Source organism: Acanthochromis polyacanthus, chromosome 9, assembly GCF_021347895.1.
Source record: "Acanthochromis polyacanthus isolate Apoly-LR-REF ecotype Palm Island chromosome 9, KAUST_Apoly_ChrSc, whole genome shotgun sequence".
NCBI lineage: Eukaryota > Metazoa > Chordata > Actinopteri > Pomacentridae > Acanthochromis > Acanthochromis polyacanthus.
In genome coordinates, this window is record NC_067121.1 from 34,433,686 (window position 1) to 34,449,085 (window position 15,400).

The window sequence follows — 15,400 nt, forward strand, 5'->3', positions numbered from 1 at the left end:
CAGAGTTACCGTCGGGCGTGCCGCAGCACATGCGCAAATGGAAAGTTGATCCAGTAGTGGCAGAAGCAACCAACTTTACATGGAAGAAGCTCAACAGCACATTAGCCATCCAGGTAAGAAATGTCAGTGATATATATGTCTATATGTGTGTGTGTGTGTGTGTGTGAAACGCAATTAATATAGATTAAAAATGAATTATATTTAATTGTGATTAATAGGATGGGTCTGAATAGCAATGCTCCAGATATCCAGGCCCAATTACTGACAAATATCAGAATATTTGGTTCATAGTCTGTAGGAGGGGGGGAATGGGGACCTCAAAGTTAATATTCAGATACCACCACAACAACCGAATATTCGGATATTTGGATATTCGAGTCGAGCCCTAGTGATTAATCAAAATTAATCCACATCAATGTGTGATTAGATTTTTAAAAAAATTGAATCACTTGACAGCTGTGGTTGCATCCTAAAACAACCAATTTCTTTGCATTATTATTATTTTTATCAGTGTGAAGGTTGCATTTCATGGAATTAATTGGCATTTTTGTTCTTTAAAAAATCTCTAGTTTACAGATTCTCTTAACATAAGAAGTTGCATGTTTTTGCCTTGTTTTTGTCATTGTAAATTATGGGATTTGCTGTGTGGGAATGGAAGAGATGTTTGAGGATGTCATCTTGGACTTTGGGAAATGTTAACGACCACTATCAATACTTCTAAAATCGATTAATTAATAATTCAAACAATCATAAATTGCACTCTGAAACAAACCAAGGGCCCCATAAAAGGCTCCTGACATGTATATCTGACCCCTCATTCCTTTGCTTTTGGATATGTCGTCCTGATAGGGGACTCCTCTGCAGATGGAACCCGCTGTCATAGAATTTGTCACCGAAATGTCGAGCAAATGAGGCAGATTTGAACAAGATTACGCACACGAGCTCAAACCCCCTTATTACCTCCCACCACCCCCTCACCACTCCCTCTCTCTCTGCCTCTCTCTCTTCCTCCCTCCCTCTCTCTCTCCCTCACTTTTTTTTGTGCCTGAAGTCGGAGGCGCTCCACGGGTTCTTTTTTTGTTGCCAGTGCGCACCACGGCATCGCTGCACACACCGACACTGCTCGGACTGTTGCTGCGCCCGGAGCACCTGCAGGCGCGAAGGTAGGAGGGAAGAAAAAGAGGTGGAAGAGGAAGAGAGAGAGACATTCAAGAGAAAAGAGAAGAAGAAGAAGAAGAAGAAGGGGCAGGACCGGCGGGAGGAGCGCACCATGGCCTCAAAGGAGACCACAGCGGCGGGCTTCGTGAACGTCAGCAGGGAAATCACAGGTGAGCTCCCAGCGTGACTTTTCCCCCGATCAAAGTGTGTTTGCACCTCATTAAATAAAGCCCCTAGAGAGGCGAATAAACGGACGGAGAGGTGGATGAGAGCAGGTTAGTTTGTCTTTTTTACTCCGGTGCTCTTTAAACAACCGAAAATGAGTTATCACCGCGGGCGAGAGTGCAGGAAATGTCTCCCAAGGCGTGATAAAAAGCCAAACAAAACACCGGAGTTAATGGCTGTGGAAGCTTGTGAGGATTTGTAATCTCATCGATCTCGGCGCAGGAGTGTTCACTTTGGGATTGATTTGTCATAAAGAGCCGCGGTGGAAATTTATCGCGCACATGGGTGCCGTGGTGCTGTCAGGAGTTATTTTTAAGCCATGTGAGCGCATGTGAGGCTTTCATGCGCATTCGTTAGGAGTTTTTATCCCATTTTCCCTCTTGTGTGTGTGTGTGTGTGTGCGTGGGAGTTATTGTGCGACCGGGAGCGCTTTTGCTTTGCTTTGCGTGCAGAAGGCAAACATGGGTTGAGTTGCACACACATGGACGCACTGAGCTGGTCTCTGCTGAAGGGATCGGACGGTGCAAACACGCAGCCCGGCGCCTTTTAAGCTGGATGTGTTAAACGAGGTGTCTCTCACTGCTAATTATATTGATGCGACGAGTTAAGTCCCCTGTTTACCACGTCGACCTGGCCAAGCCCCTTCTGTCTGGCCTGGAGATCCAGCCGGTATTAGGCCATTAACACACCTGCCAAATGCCAGGATCAGATGGGGAAGGGAAGGGAGGAGGGTGTTGGGAAGGGGGAGGAGGAGGTGAGTGAGCAGATCCATCAATCTGTAAAAGACACAGTGGTGGGTGGTTAGATGCATCCTGCTCCCCCCTCCCTCCTACCTGCCCCCTGTTCAGCTCTTTGGGAGCAGATGCCGAGGTGACACCAGCAGGCCTTTTGAGGGAGGGGGGGGGCTGCATAGAGTGTTTAAAGGTTTAAGCGATTGGGTCTTACCCAGCTTAATGTCACTAACTCTCTGCCTTCAGCTGATCCTTCTTCGGATCTACCAGCGTCCCATCCTCTGTTCCATCCTCTCTTGCATCTGCCGCTGCTCAGTCAAGTGTGAGAGTCAACTTCATGGCTGTTGCCGGATGTGGATGGATGGGGGGGAAAGTGAGAATTATGAGCGTGCCTTCCAGTGAGGCATCGTGACACAGCATGACTCGCTGTATCTCCATCTGCTGGGCTGCATATTTAGCACGGGTGGCCCCTCGTTCTCAAAAAATGTGGGCCGTGAATATCGCACAGCTTGCAGGCATATGTGCGTGTTTGCAGTCTGACGGATATAGGTTGGTGTTTGCGAATAGCAGGTTGCTTTGTCGTGGAGGACATGCAAATGGAAGAAGGCCTCTGGTGCGGTTCAGTGAGCTTCAGCGGGGTCGCCTGGCATGGTGGAGTAGAGGTCCCTAAAGATTGCAGCTCTGGATGGTGTGTTTGGTTCCACTGAGATGAGCCGGGCTGCTTCTTTCTCTCTTCCTTTCTTTCTCTGAGGCTAAAAATAGTCCAGTTATGAGTCCTCTGGAGCTAGAAGTTGTGTACGTGTCTGCCTGTCCTCATGTTTGTGTCTTTGTAGCTGTCGACTTGTCTCGGTGACTGTTCAGCCCTGTGCGGCTGTCTTTAAAGGAATAATCCACCTGTCTCCTCCTAAACTGTAAATCAGAGATAAGATGCAGTGACCACAGGGATGTATGTATTCTGACTGACAGCTACGTCCAAGTAGAGGCATGTTTATTGAAAATATGAAACAAAAACTCTACAGACGGATTTGTTTCCATAGGACCCAACCAAAAAGTGTCATTTCCTCTGCGTGAGTGCTCTGATATTCAGTTTATTTTACTTTTCAAAGTGACTAAAATAGCTCAAAGAACAGATGGGCGACAAATGAATCAAAAACAAGAGATGACATAAAACAGAAAATATTAACATCCTCAATGAATTTTCACGGTTTTGCTTTCTCTTAATTAACAAATTGACCCAAATCTTTCAGCTCCACTTCTGACTGTATCACATAGCCTTCGTCTGCCTTTGAATTTTCTTTTCTTTCTGCCTTTAGACTTTAGCTGTTTAAACCGCTCTTCGGAATGGCAGACTCACTCTTAACACAGAGCAAACTTTATCTGCTGAGACCACTGGATTGAGTTGAAACCTCCTGAACAAGCAAGTAACCTGAAGCCAAGATAGTTCTGCCAAATGTTGTGTCCAAAGTCAAAAATAAAATGTTAAGGTCGACCTTTCTTGGTGTTTTGAGGATTGCTCCAAAATCTCCTGGAAGTGTGAGGCTGAGATCTGATAACTGAAGACCACAGCATATGATTCACACTATTTTTTTGTGAGATGCAGGTCTGATGTGCTGAATTAACATTAATGCCAGATTTATTAAGTGGATGTATGAAACTTGAGTGGGTGCATTATCATGATGCAGCGACCGACTGCTAATGCGCCAGGTCTTTTGTGCTGAATGTTCTCGCTTATATGCCTCAGGATGTTACAGTAGACCTCACCATTTACAGTGTGACCCTGGAGGACAAATGCATGGTGCACCACCTCATGAAGGTCAAAGAAAACGCTAAGCATGCCCTTCATGTGCTCCTGATATGACGCACATTCTTCGCGTATGGAGACTGAGCTCTTTGGTCTCTGAGTTGTGGCCGTAGACCCAACTCTTGTGACCCATGAAGATTCTTGACATAAAGCCATCCAGGGCCTGTTTGTTTGGTGGCAGATTTTCGACATGAAGCTGTTTCTACTGATGAATTCTGAAATGTCCACCTGCAAATGATCACAGAAACATGGAAACACTGTTCCCATTGATGATTGTGTTGGAAGTTATAATCAAGTGTCCATCCAAGCAGGCCTTTTCCACGATGTGTGCATGTGTTAAGTAGATACTAGGGTTGCAACTAACGACGCGTCGACTAATCATCTGAGCACGATGCATCATCCAAGCGGAAGTAAGTGTGCAATGCAAAAGAAATCGCCGTCCAACCGGAGCGCGGAACACGGACGGACATCGGCACTGCATCGTGCATATATTATGTATGTACCATGCAGCACAGATATCTGCGTTTAGATACAGCTGTACAGTACACGCTGACATCCGCGTTTACGATAGATCGCGGATGTCCGCGCTGTATCGTGCATACATAATATATGCACGATGCAGCGCCGATGTCCGTCTGTGTTCCGCGCTCCGGTCGGACGGTGATTTCTGTTGCATTGTGCGCTCACTTCCGCTTCTGATGATGTATCGCACTCAGATGATTAGCCGACGCATCGTTAGTTGCAGCCCGAGTAGATATGCCAAAATATAATGATAGTATTTATTTAGGAAAGTAAAAACCACACAAATAAGCTGTTCTGATGACCTATGCATATAGAAAAAGGCCATATGAGTCAGTTACATCTTGTAGCTTATGAAATAGAAGGCCAGTATGTGAATATTTTATCCCTGAAGGATTTTATCAAAAAGAAAAATGGTATTAGCAGTACGAGGCCAGCCACAAGGGGTGATTGTGAAGTAACATTTTGAAAGTCTGCCTTTGCACAGAATGACTTATCTATTAAATGTTGCACAAAGTGAAATATTTTACCTACAGCTACCAGCTACATTCTGCTGGGGTCAACATTCAAAACACAAGAATTTCTGAAAATACAGATTGTACAGAGTTTGAATGTAAACCTGCAAAGATGATTGCACACAATGTGGTGATTCAGCTCATGACTGGAGGAGAGAATCAAGTGGTAATCAAATGTTGAGTAGGTCCGTGATACATGTTAGATGGAGTAAAGAACTTCATTTAACCATTTGATGAACAACATGGGTCATGCATCAAAGGGTTCCATTACTGTTTCTGTGTCGGCTTCAGTTTACCTCGAGACCAGCTTGCTTTATTGTAGCTACTGTGTTTTCTGCAATACATCTCCAAGAGGACTGAAGATCGCTGCCTCTGCTCCATTTTTTCCTTTCTTTCCATAAAGTGTTAAACCACACAAAGTGCTGTCTGTACACAACACTCACATAACTTTGCGATCAAACCACATTAGTGCATTAAATACATTCTCTTTGTCAGTCTGTGCTTGTTATCTGTCTTAGGTGTGTGCCAATCCAACAGGCTGGATTTGTTAAAATGCCAGTGCTGACCTTATTAAGCAGGTCTGGTATCAGCCCAATTCACATTAAAATCGGCTTCTCAGTCACGGCATTTCACTGATTCTGCTTTAGCACTGGGCTGTGGGCTGAATGTTGAGCATGAAAACAGCCTCAGTGTGCTCGATATATAGCAGTTCCTTCTTAGTTTAACTTAAATGGTATTCAGACGGCAGAAGCTCCATTGTTTTCTGTTCCGCTCTGTTCATTTGGTGCCGTATAGGGAGCTAATGCCACTTCACAACCTAAAACTTCTTGATAAAGTAAAAAATGACTCGCTCAATGCAGTTGATTAGATGAGAGGAATATGTGCCCTTGTATTGAATTGGTATCGGCAAATATCCTCAGTTTAGGTATCAAATTCTGTACACAAGCACAAAATTGTTGCATTTTTTTTCTCTCATTTATCCAGGTTCTTCTCCAGACTGAATTATTAAATTTGTGGATTTCCCCTTTAAAAAGCTTTTTACGGTGTTGTTTGAGTGCATCTCAGGGTAGCACTTTCTCTGTAATGTCTCTACATTATGCAATTAACTCTCCTGTTTTACTCCCCCTCCCAATCTCTCTTCTTTTGCAGAGAGCATCAGGAAGGTGCTGGACAAACAGGCCATTAAGTTTGTGCGAGCCATCAAGCAGGACACGAGGAGCGGCAAATCAGAGGACCGGATTCTGGTAAGAGACGCCAACGCCTCCCCCTCCTCCCCGTCATTCTGCTTTCACACCAGGTCGCCTGAGTGGAAGACGTATCGATGGTTAAAGAGAGAGCGTCCCGACTTGTGAGCTGTTAAATATGGAACAGAATAACGGCGGCTTGTTACAGGCAAAATGAAAGTCAATGGGGCTTAATTGCAACAAATTGAAAGAGCCATAAGAAGTCGCAGATTACGCTCTCTCACAGACACACAACAGACGTGGTGAAAATCAGGCTTAAGACAGATGCTGTCTAAGCAGAGCGAAGTGGACACCACGCCATGGCCTACTGAGTCCGTCCTCAGAGTTTATTAGATGTGGCAGGATGGCCTTAATGCCACAGGCAAGAGTGTGATGTGTGCAAGCCCAACACGGTGTACATACAAGGCATCGTTTATTGTTTTTTCTGACGGAAGAAGTAGCCAGAGGGTGTGTGGGCAGCTTGTGATGTGTTCAAGGAGCCTGTGTGAGCCGAGGCCGCCGCCGCTGCTATTGAGAATTTGTCAATTAGTCAGGCACATTAGCGACCGATCAGTTTCTCGCATGGCGTTGCTGCGTGCGAGAGAGGGCTCATTTCCTCCCCAGGAAAGGCGAGCCGATAAGCAAATCACAACTGTTAATGAGTACTTCACTCAGTTTTCCATCTCTGCTGTTATTCCTCTTCCCCGCCGTCTCCTCCCCTCGCCACTATTTTGTCATCTCCTCTTTGTTTCCTCTCTCCCCCCCCACTCCTTATCTGTCCATCTCGATTATTCTCCACCCTGTCATCACCCTCCTCCTCCCCCCCACCACCATCGCCACGCCGGTCGCCTCTCACTTTCACTGCCTCTCCCCTTTATGCCCTTCCCCTCTTCCCTCCATCTTTACTCAAACCTGTAAAAGGGTATTGAGCTCCTCTTTCCATCAGAAGCAATTCAATTAGGTCTTTGCCTTACGAGAGTTTTTTTTTTTAACTATCCAAATGGGCCTTGGCTGCTGCCGCCGCTGCTCCTAATTCTTTCAAGGGAAAGGAGGGAGGGAGGGGTGAGATGGATATATATGCATTCATTCTAGCTCGTTGTCAAGGTCTACCCCCTCTAAAAGGCAATCTTTTCACTCTAATGGATACATTTGTTTGGATGTATGACGGGCGAACAGATGAGAGAGTTTGTAAATAGACTGTTTGTTTCAGTCTTGCTTGGTGTTGTGCACAAAATACTCAGTCATGCCCAGAAATGTCATACATAGCAGTTAGAGAAAGTGGAGTATTTTAGGATGGCTTTTTAATACAGGGCTCGAATTTACTCTTGAAAATCATTTTTCTAAGCCTCAAGGCTTAAGCGAGGCCTTCTTTTACCTTTATCCTCCCTTTCATGTGGATCTCCCCCTCTGAAGTAGGTTTAGCAGGTCAAATCTGTACAGCATCACAGTTTTCATCTCGACTCCTCTGCTTTGTTTAGTTTGTGGAGAGAGGGTTTTTAGGATGTTACCCGTTGAGTTTATATTCACTGATGTATCTGTTAAAGTCTTTGTTCTGTGCTTGGCTGTTTCTTTTCGCCCCCTTTTCCCTGCGGAGATTGCTGGTATCCAACTGTCGGTGTGTGTTGACTGTACCAGCCATCACGCTGCGACACACACACACACACACACACACACACACACACACACACACACACACACCGAGGGTTGTCTCCTCCCCACCACCCATCGCAGACAGACATGGGGAGGGCTCAGCATGACATCCAAACAGCACCCTGGGCAATGCGCTGGAGTGCATCAACATGCATGTTTCCATCATTGGCTGAACTCAGACTCGCTCACGCACACATGCACACACTCATGTGTGCAGTTCGACATGTGCAGGAGGCATATATGCAGACACACACACACACACACGGCTCAGTGCACCAAAATTTGCTCACACACACTCACACTCTTACAGCCATTATTAGATCACCCTATTTGAAGATTAGAGGCAACTCAGAAAACAAAGCATCTTCAAAGGCTGAGGAGGGGAGAGAGACGTGGAAGGAGGGAGGGAGGGAGGGAGGGAGGAGCGGGTGAGTGGGTGTGATGGGAGAAGTGGGGAGGGCATCCCACTAGAGGAAAGGGAGCGAAGGCAACAACGAGGGGAGAGAAGAGGGGGAGAAAATCTCTGATGTGTTGCGATGCCCCAGTTGCCGATTTGGTTCTTCCGCCACTTATTTATCCTGATCGGTCGCTCCATTTTTATCCCCTGTTGACTCTGCGGTTTCCTCGCTCCCACCTAATAATGGGCCTATTACTGGCTGAGAGTGCCACTGCTTGACAGTCCTGAACACACTCGGCTGCTTATTCCCACTTAAGTTCTGCGGTTACGTGGAGGTCCTGCTCATGAGACTCTGCTAGGATTTGAGGTTTGAGGTCAAGTTAGTGGTGCTGCATTTAAACATTAGGCTGCGCTTGTTCGTGTGGTGGCTGTGACAGTACGGACGATGTTTATGGCGGGGCAGCAATTTCTGGAAGTCATGAATGTAATCTATAATGATGACTTACAGTAAAAGTTCTTTATTTTTTTTACTACTTTTTACATTGTGGATTAATACTGAAAACATCAAACTATTACTATAATTTAAAAAAAAAAGATGAAATAACTCTGAATATGTTTTGTATTTTAGATTTCTCAAAGTAGCCACCCTTTACTTTTTGATGACTGCTTTGCAAACCCTTTTCCTTCTCTCCATGAGCTTCATGAGGCAGTCACCTGATATGGTTTTCACTTCACAGGTGTGCCTTATCAAGGTTAATTTGTGGAATTTCTTGCCTTTATTAATATTAATGGGATTGGGACCATCAGTTGTGTTGTGCAGAAGTCAGGTTGGTACACAGTTGACAGCCCTATTTGGCAACTGTTAAAATCTATATCATGGCAAGAACCAATCAGCTGAGTAAAGAGAAACAAGAGTCCATCATTACTTTAAGAACCGTAGGCCAGTCAGTGTGGAAAACTGCAAAAACTTTGAATGTATCCCTAAGTGTAGTCGCAAAAATCAAGTGCCGTGATGAAACTAATTCACTGAGGACTGCCTCCAGAAAGGAAGAGTCACCTCTGCTGCTGAGGATAAGTTCATCTGAGTCACCAGCCTCTGAAATCAGAAATTACGCTACCTCAGATTAGAACCCTGATAAATGCCACACAGAGTTCTAGTAGCAGACACATCTCTACATCAGCTGACCAATCAGGCCTTTATGGTCAAATATCTGCTAAGAAACCACTACTAAGGAAAAGCAACAAGCAGAAGGGATTTGTTTGGGCAAAGAAACACAAGGAATGGACATTAGACCAGCGGAAATCTGTGCTTTGGTCTGATGAGTCCAAATTTGGGATCTCATTCTCCCCTCCTAACTAAAGTCACGTCAGCACTCTGAGGCTGACACCGTCCTCTTTTACATTGCTGAGCGTCAAATTAATTCGGATCAGAACCGCTGTAGTACTTCACCTCACGAATGTCCTCTTCAAAAAACTCTGGAAGGGAAAAGTCTTTCACCTCAAAGCAACCCTCTGTGGCGTAGGTATGGCAGATTCTATGTCGCTTTTTGTTCATCTGGCCTTCATTTCTGCTGTTTTGTAACTCAACTAAAAGAAAAAAAAAACTCTGAAGGGCGTATCACAATTCCTGTGCGTGTGAATTGTATTGAATACAGAGATTATCCTCGTCTGAACTGAGAGCCTGAAGAATTCACAGACTGTAAAAAACCCATAAAAGTCCCCTGAGACTAACTTGTGTTTTCATGCTAAGTTCTGTAAATGAAATCGATCCGACTTGGAGCTCGTAGCAGCAAAGTCTGCCTCCCATTTGTAGTTAATCAGCATTATCAATACCTTATTTTAAGATTCCTTCCTTCCTCGTGTCCTAAATCCATCTTAATGAATCTCATTTTCCTTAATTGAGTTGTCTTTGCCTCTTCTCATTTTAATTTAGTTGTTTTCATTTTTTACTCATCTGCTTTTATTGTTTTTACATCTTCTTATGTTTCATTTACTCCTTGTTTTTTTTTTTGACATCATCTCCATGAATTAGCATTTTCTGTGTTCTTTCTGTGTGTCGTCTTAATTATTGAATTTTATCGCTCTTTGGAGTGGCCAAATTACCTCTGTTCCTCCGTGCTCTGTCCAGGGCAAATTCTATCACTGACTTGTGTTTAACTGACCCGTCCACAGCCTGAGGTAATTCAGTGGTGGCAAATCCAAACCTGCAGAGTTAAAATTCTCAGGGGAACACTAGGATTATAGAGGCACCTCATTGATTTGTGCAGTGTTATGGTTTCTTCTGTGGCTCTGAAGAAGTCATCAGGTTTGTCTTATATTGGGCACGTAGACTACAGGTTATAATGGAAAAGTTGCTTTGCAAAGAGGGATAGTAAGTTTGAAAACCATGGGCTTTATCAAGGTGTGGAGAAGACACATTACATGTCACAGTATGGTATCCACATAAGATGCTTTTAAGGTTGAAATAAAAAAAAAACAGCTTTATATACAGAAAAACATACCACTGGAATAGTGATTCTTGGTGATTCAGGACTCCTCCATATGGTCGCTCTTCTCAGGATTAATTATTTCTAACAAAAACAGAATGACTTGCGAGACCAAATTCACACCCCTTTTTCAAAGTGAAATTTAGTCACAAACTTATTGCTCAGATAATAATTATATTAATATATGCACCAAGTAATCCTCACATCAAGGCTCATATATCTATGCAATGATATATAATAATAAGTGATGAGACACAATTAAAAAAAAATCATCTAATTGGATACTTTGTGATTCAGTGTGATTAATCACATTTCTGTCAAATCGCAATATTTGACACAATAGGTAAAATTTTTCAATTTAGATAAATTTTTGTTGACCTGAATCAATGACTAGACGTATACATGTTTCTAATTTCAAATTTATAAAATTTTAAAATTGGACATATAGAAAAAACATGATTTAAAGCCTGGATTTAGTTGTTTTTTTCACATATGGAACATAACATCAGCAGAAGTAGTTCAGGGACCTTCAAAAAATTGAAAATCCATAGATTCATTCTGTTTTTATTCTGGGTCTGATAAATAGTACAATTTTTATGGTTGTTTTTTTAGGAATATACGTTTTCATTTATAAAAAACGTAGATTATTTTTATAAACTAAAAGTTTATAATTAAGTTAATGAAAGACAAACAAACCAACACAGATTGTCACATAACTCCATCGAGGATCCGTCTCCTTGGCGGATAATTAACTTAAACAACAAAAATGTTTGTTTCATTTCTGCATTTTTCATCGATCTACTACATTCATAGATTTCTGTAAACACAAAGTGCAATTATACCGATTATATTCAACTTTTTGTAAACTCAAGCATGTCTAATGTCTTGAAAAGTGGTTTATTATGGGATAGCTACGACAGTCCTGTGTAGCTAACGTTTGCTCTGTTGCTAACAGCAACGTGTTTTGCATTGAGGTGATGCCGTCGGCTTTAAGTGCTGCGGTGATCAGAAAACTCTTTCTTGCACAATTTGCACACAACCACGCTTTTATCCAAGATGCTATCGGGAAGTCTAAAAGAAAACTTTCCACCCAACAAACCAAGCAGTGCGGTCTGATCTTCCTTCGCTGATCTCCAAACTTTCTCGTGCTGACGTCACTACAGTACGTCCTTTAGGTTCATTACTGCCACCTACTGGACTGGAGTGTGCATCAGTGTTCCCGGTGTGCCAGAAATTAGAGAATTGAGAAAGGTACGGTTAATCTTTTATCTTTTTAACGTGTTATTTTTTTCTGTACTTCATTAATCAAAATTAACACATTAAAGTCTCAGCCCTAATAATAATATGTCACAAGAAAGAATAAAAGCAGAATTTTGTAATTATATGTGGTACATATTTGTACATACAGAAATAAAGTTGTGAAGATGGATGAAACTTTTGCAAACTAATATCTTTACTAGTTCGTTTACCCACTCTCACACTCCTGCTCCTCGGTTGAGGAAGTCACAAAGTCCCTTTTGTTTCATAATGTACCACATTTCAAAATAAATGGCATAATTTAGCTTTTCTGGTGAAATTAGTTGTTTCTCTATGTTAAAAATAATTCAAGTTTTAAATTGCAGCACATTTTCTCCAAAATAGAGCCGACCTTACATCCCACTTTGTATGAAAAACAAACACAAAATAATGGATGTGCTTTTTTTAAAATAAATTTGCAGCTGTGTGCATGCAGGCAGTGGCAATTATGAAGTCGAGACAATCCAAGTGACCATTTTTTGGTTCATTGTTTGGAGATGGGAGGGCAAACAGTTGCTTTGTTTGCCACCTCTGCAACCAGGATGACATATGTGAAGACCCCAGTAAAAACAATTCAGCTGAACAATAATCAAACTGTTTTTCCCCCTGGCTTTGAAGTCATGCAGTATTACACCGTTATGGTTCCGATATTGCTCCACAATTATAAAAACATATCTCTACTGCCTGCATTTTATGGCGAGATGCGCGTTACTTTCTAGCAGTTTTGCGATATTAAACCTGTTTCTTTCCCTGATATAAAGGCTAATTTAGAGAAAATGTCAATATTGTCATATCAAAAAAGATGGAAGGTCTGAATAGCTGAGACGGTTCTGAAAACAAAACAAGACTGAGCAGGTACGACTATCCTTCATGACAACCAAGATAAAAGCATTACAGTAAATGCAGTGAAATTACCCTGAAAATAACCAAGGGCTCATGTTGCTAAGGGGCAATGTATGTGCTAAAAAGCTAACCTGCTCCTTGTCCTCCAGCTCAGTCTTATTAATCCTGTCAGAAAGGTGAAAGAATGTTTCAAGGACCAACTTTACCAACTTTGCCTCTGTGACAGAATGGAATTAAATGGCCTCTTTTTTTCCATCAATACATGTATTTTTCTGTGAATTGATTTTTTTTGAGCCAACTCCCGACCACCTGATGTGTAGCTGCTCGCTGGTTTAGATCTGCTTGGTGTAGGTGTATGTACTTGGAGACACATTTTTATAAGCATTTCATATGAAATCCACCGACTTGTGCTTTAATTTGCTTTTTCACTGAACCTATTTATACTCATCTAGCGCTATCTTGTTCAATTACTAATTTGCAGCATTTCCCAGAATACCTTTTGACAGAGAATGTCACTGAGCGTCTTGAAATCGTACTGTAGGTGCCGGGAGATGAGAGATGCAGCGTGCCAAGGAGCAGAACTACTCCGAAATAGCCAGGGAGGCTTCCAAAGAGTCTTTATTTTTGGCGTGTGTGATTTCATCAGCACTGTACATTGAAACAAGAGGGAAGAGATTTGGAGGCGGCAGAACAGTCCCAGTCCAGATTGAAACCCAGGATTGATTTATTCATTCATTTTGCATCCTATGTGGTTTGTATTTTAGAGAACCGAGCCTGCAGGATAGTGAATGTATGGCCACTGATGTAGGATTGAGCCAGTGTTACAGTACGATGCAACACAGATTAAAAATAAGACATGCTCGCTGAATTACATAACTTAAAACGGTGAAACTGGGCCTTTGTAGAAGGCTGAGAATCCAACTGTGTGTTGGATTGTACAAAGGAAGCGGCGTACAAATCAGTAAAGCAGAGACTGCTTGTGCTGGCGGCAGAATCTTCCATTCTTTCAGCTTCCCCACAACACATAATATGCCGGCGTAATGGCGAACGTTACTGCCGAGTTTCTTTTCATGGCTTTTCCCTGAGAGATTGTCAGCGTGGAGTCATTTTCTCTGAAAGTATCGAGATTTACCATCTGACCGTGCGTGGCGAGCGCTCTGTGCTGTAATTAGGACTGAGCTTTCTTTTGATTATCATAACACATGTTGGTAGCCCATGGCGGAGAGGCTATGAAGTGTGACTGCTGACCTTCTCTCTCTTCCCCCTCCTTTCCGCCGGCATCCGGGAAAGAGAGAACGTGTGAATGAGAGTGTGTGTGCGCGTGCATTGTCAGGCCTGAAAGGCACCTCGGAGTATCTCTGCCTCTATTTTGTCTCTCCATCCTATTGAGTTGCTTTCTCTCTTTTGTTCCCTCGCTCTCATTGTCTCCATCCTCCTGCATCCACTGCTTCCCTTCTTTGCTGCTCGTCTCCTCTATCTCGCCCCGCAATCTCACGTTTGCTCACAATTTTTTTTTTTTGTTTCCTCTTTTTCGTCCTCCTTTACTCCCGGCTTTTTCGCCCTTCCTCTCTTCAGCCCTCCTTGTGCACTCATCTCTTCCTCCCATCTATAGTGCAACCCCGCAACCTCTTCCCATTATCTGCTCCTTTTTCTTTTTCCTCGGTTTAAGAGGTTGGGTTTCAGAGTGCTTGCACGCCATCTCTTTGATTTAAGACTCGGTTTTTATGAGCGAATCTGGAACAAGATGTGTTTTTGAGCTTTGCATTTCTTTCCTTTGATTTGGCTCCATCTCTCTCTCTCTCTCTCTCTCTCTCTCTTTCTTTCTCTCTTTCTACCACTCTAAAGTCCACTTATGAAGCAGGACCAGGGGCATCTGTGCTTTCAAACCCGCTGTCACTTAGGCACGCACACACACATGCGCGTAAGCTGACAGATTGACTGATGGCAGGGTTGTGTTCTTATGATGCTTAGATCACTTGAGTGATGGTGGCTGACTGCGTGTGCGCGCGACGGGCAGAGAGAGAGCGAGCGAAGCAAGTGTAGTCCAAAGCCAGCTTAACATGCTATTGTGCATCGTTATACGTGCGCGACAGTCAAAAAGAAGTGTGTGCTCCGCTAGCATGCTGGACTTATGCAAATGTCTGTATTGGAATGTTTCTGATTTTGTACTGCTGTGTGTGTGTGTGTGTGTGTGTGTGTGTGTGTGTGTGTGTGTGTATGTGTGTGTATGTGTGCGCATGTGTGTTTAAAATGCCCTTGTGGTCGAGCCAGAAATACCGCGGGCGGCCAAATCTGGCACTGATCCTCTGCTTGTTCCCTCAGAGGCAACGCCGCAACACACACACACACGACCCAGAGACACACTTTGATTTGCACCATCTCTTTTGAAGTGCAAGACCCAGAGCCTGACAGCTTATGATTAATATAAGCCCCCGCCCTCTGCCCTGTCTGCAGCGCATGCACGCAAACACACACGGCCAGAGGAGGACTGCTTTTTGTTGTTTGTGCGCGTACTGTACATGCACTTCCCTCTGTATGACACGCAGCTCCCACCCT

General features: G+C 43.4%; 1 protein-coding gene across 5 annotated transcripts in view; it reads left to right on the plus strand.

Moving 5' to 3' along the window:
* Window positions 1-1,037: 1,037 nt before the first annotated feature.
* carmil3 (capping protein regulator and myosin 1 linker 3) overlaps window positions 1,038-15,400 on the plus strand; it is a 108,811-nt gene continuing 94,448 nt past the window's right edge. For 4 of the 5 annotated variants that reach the window (XM_051953235.1, XM_051953238.1, XM_051953236.1 and 1 more), the window contains exons 1-2: window positions 1,038-1,328; window positions 6,099-6,193. In XM_051953235.1, coding sequence (XP_051809195.1) covers window positions 1,271-1,328; window positions 6,099-6,193 — 153 coding nt within the window. In that variant the 5' untranslated portion in view covers window positions 1,038-1,270. The remainder of the gene's footprint in view (window positions 1,329-6,098; window positions 6,194-15,400) is intronic. The other variant, XM_051953237.1, reaches the window with a different exon arrangement.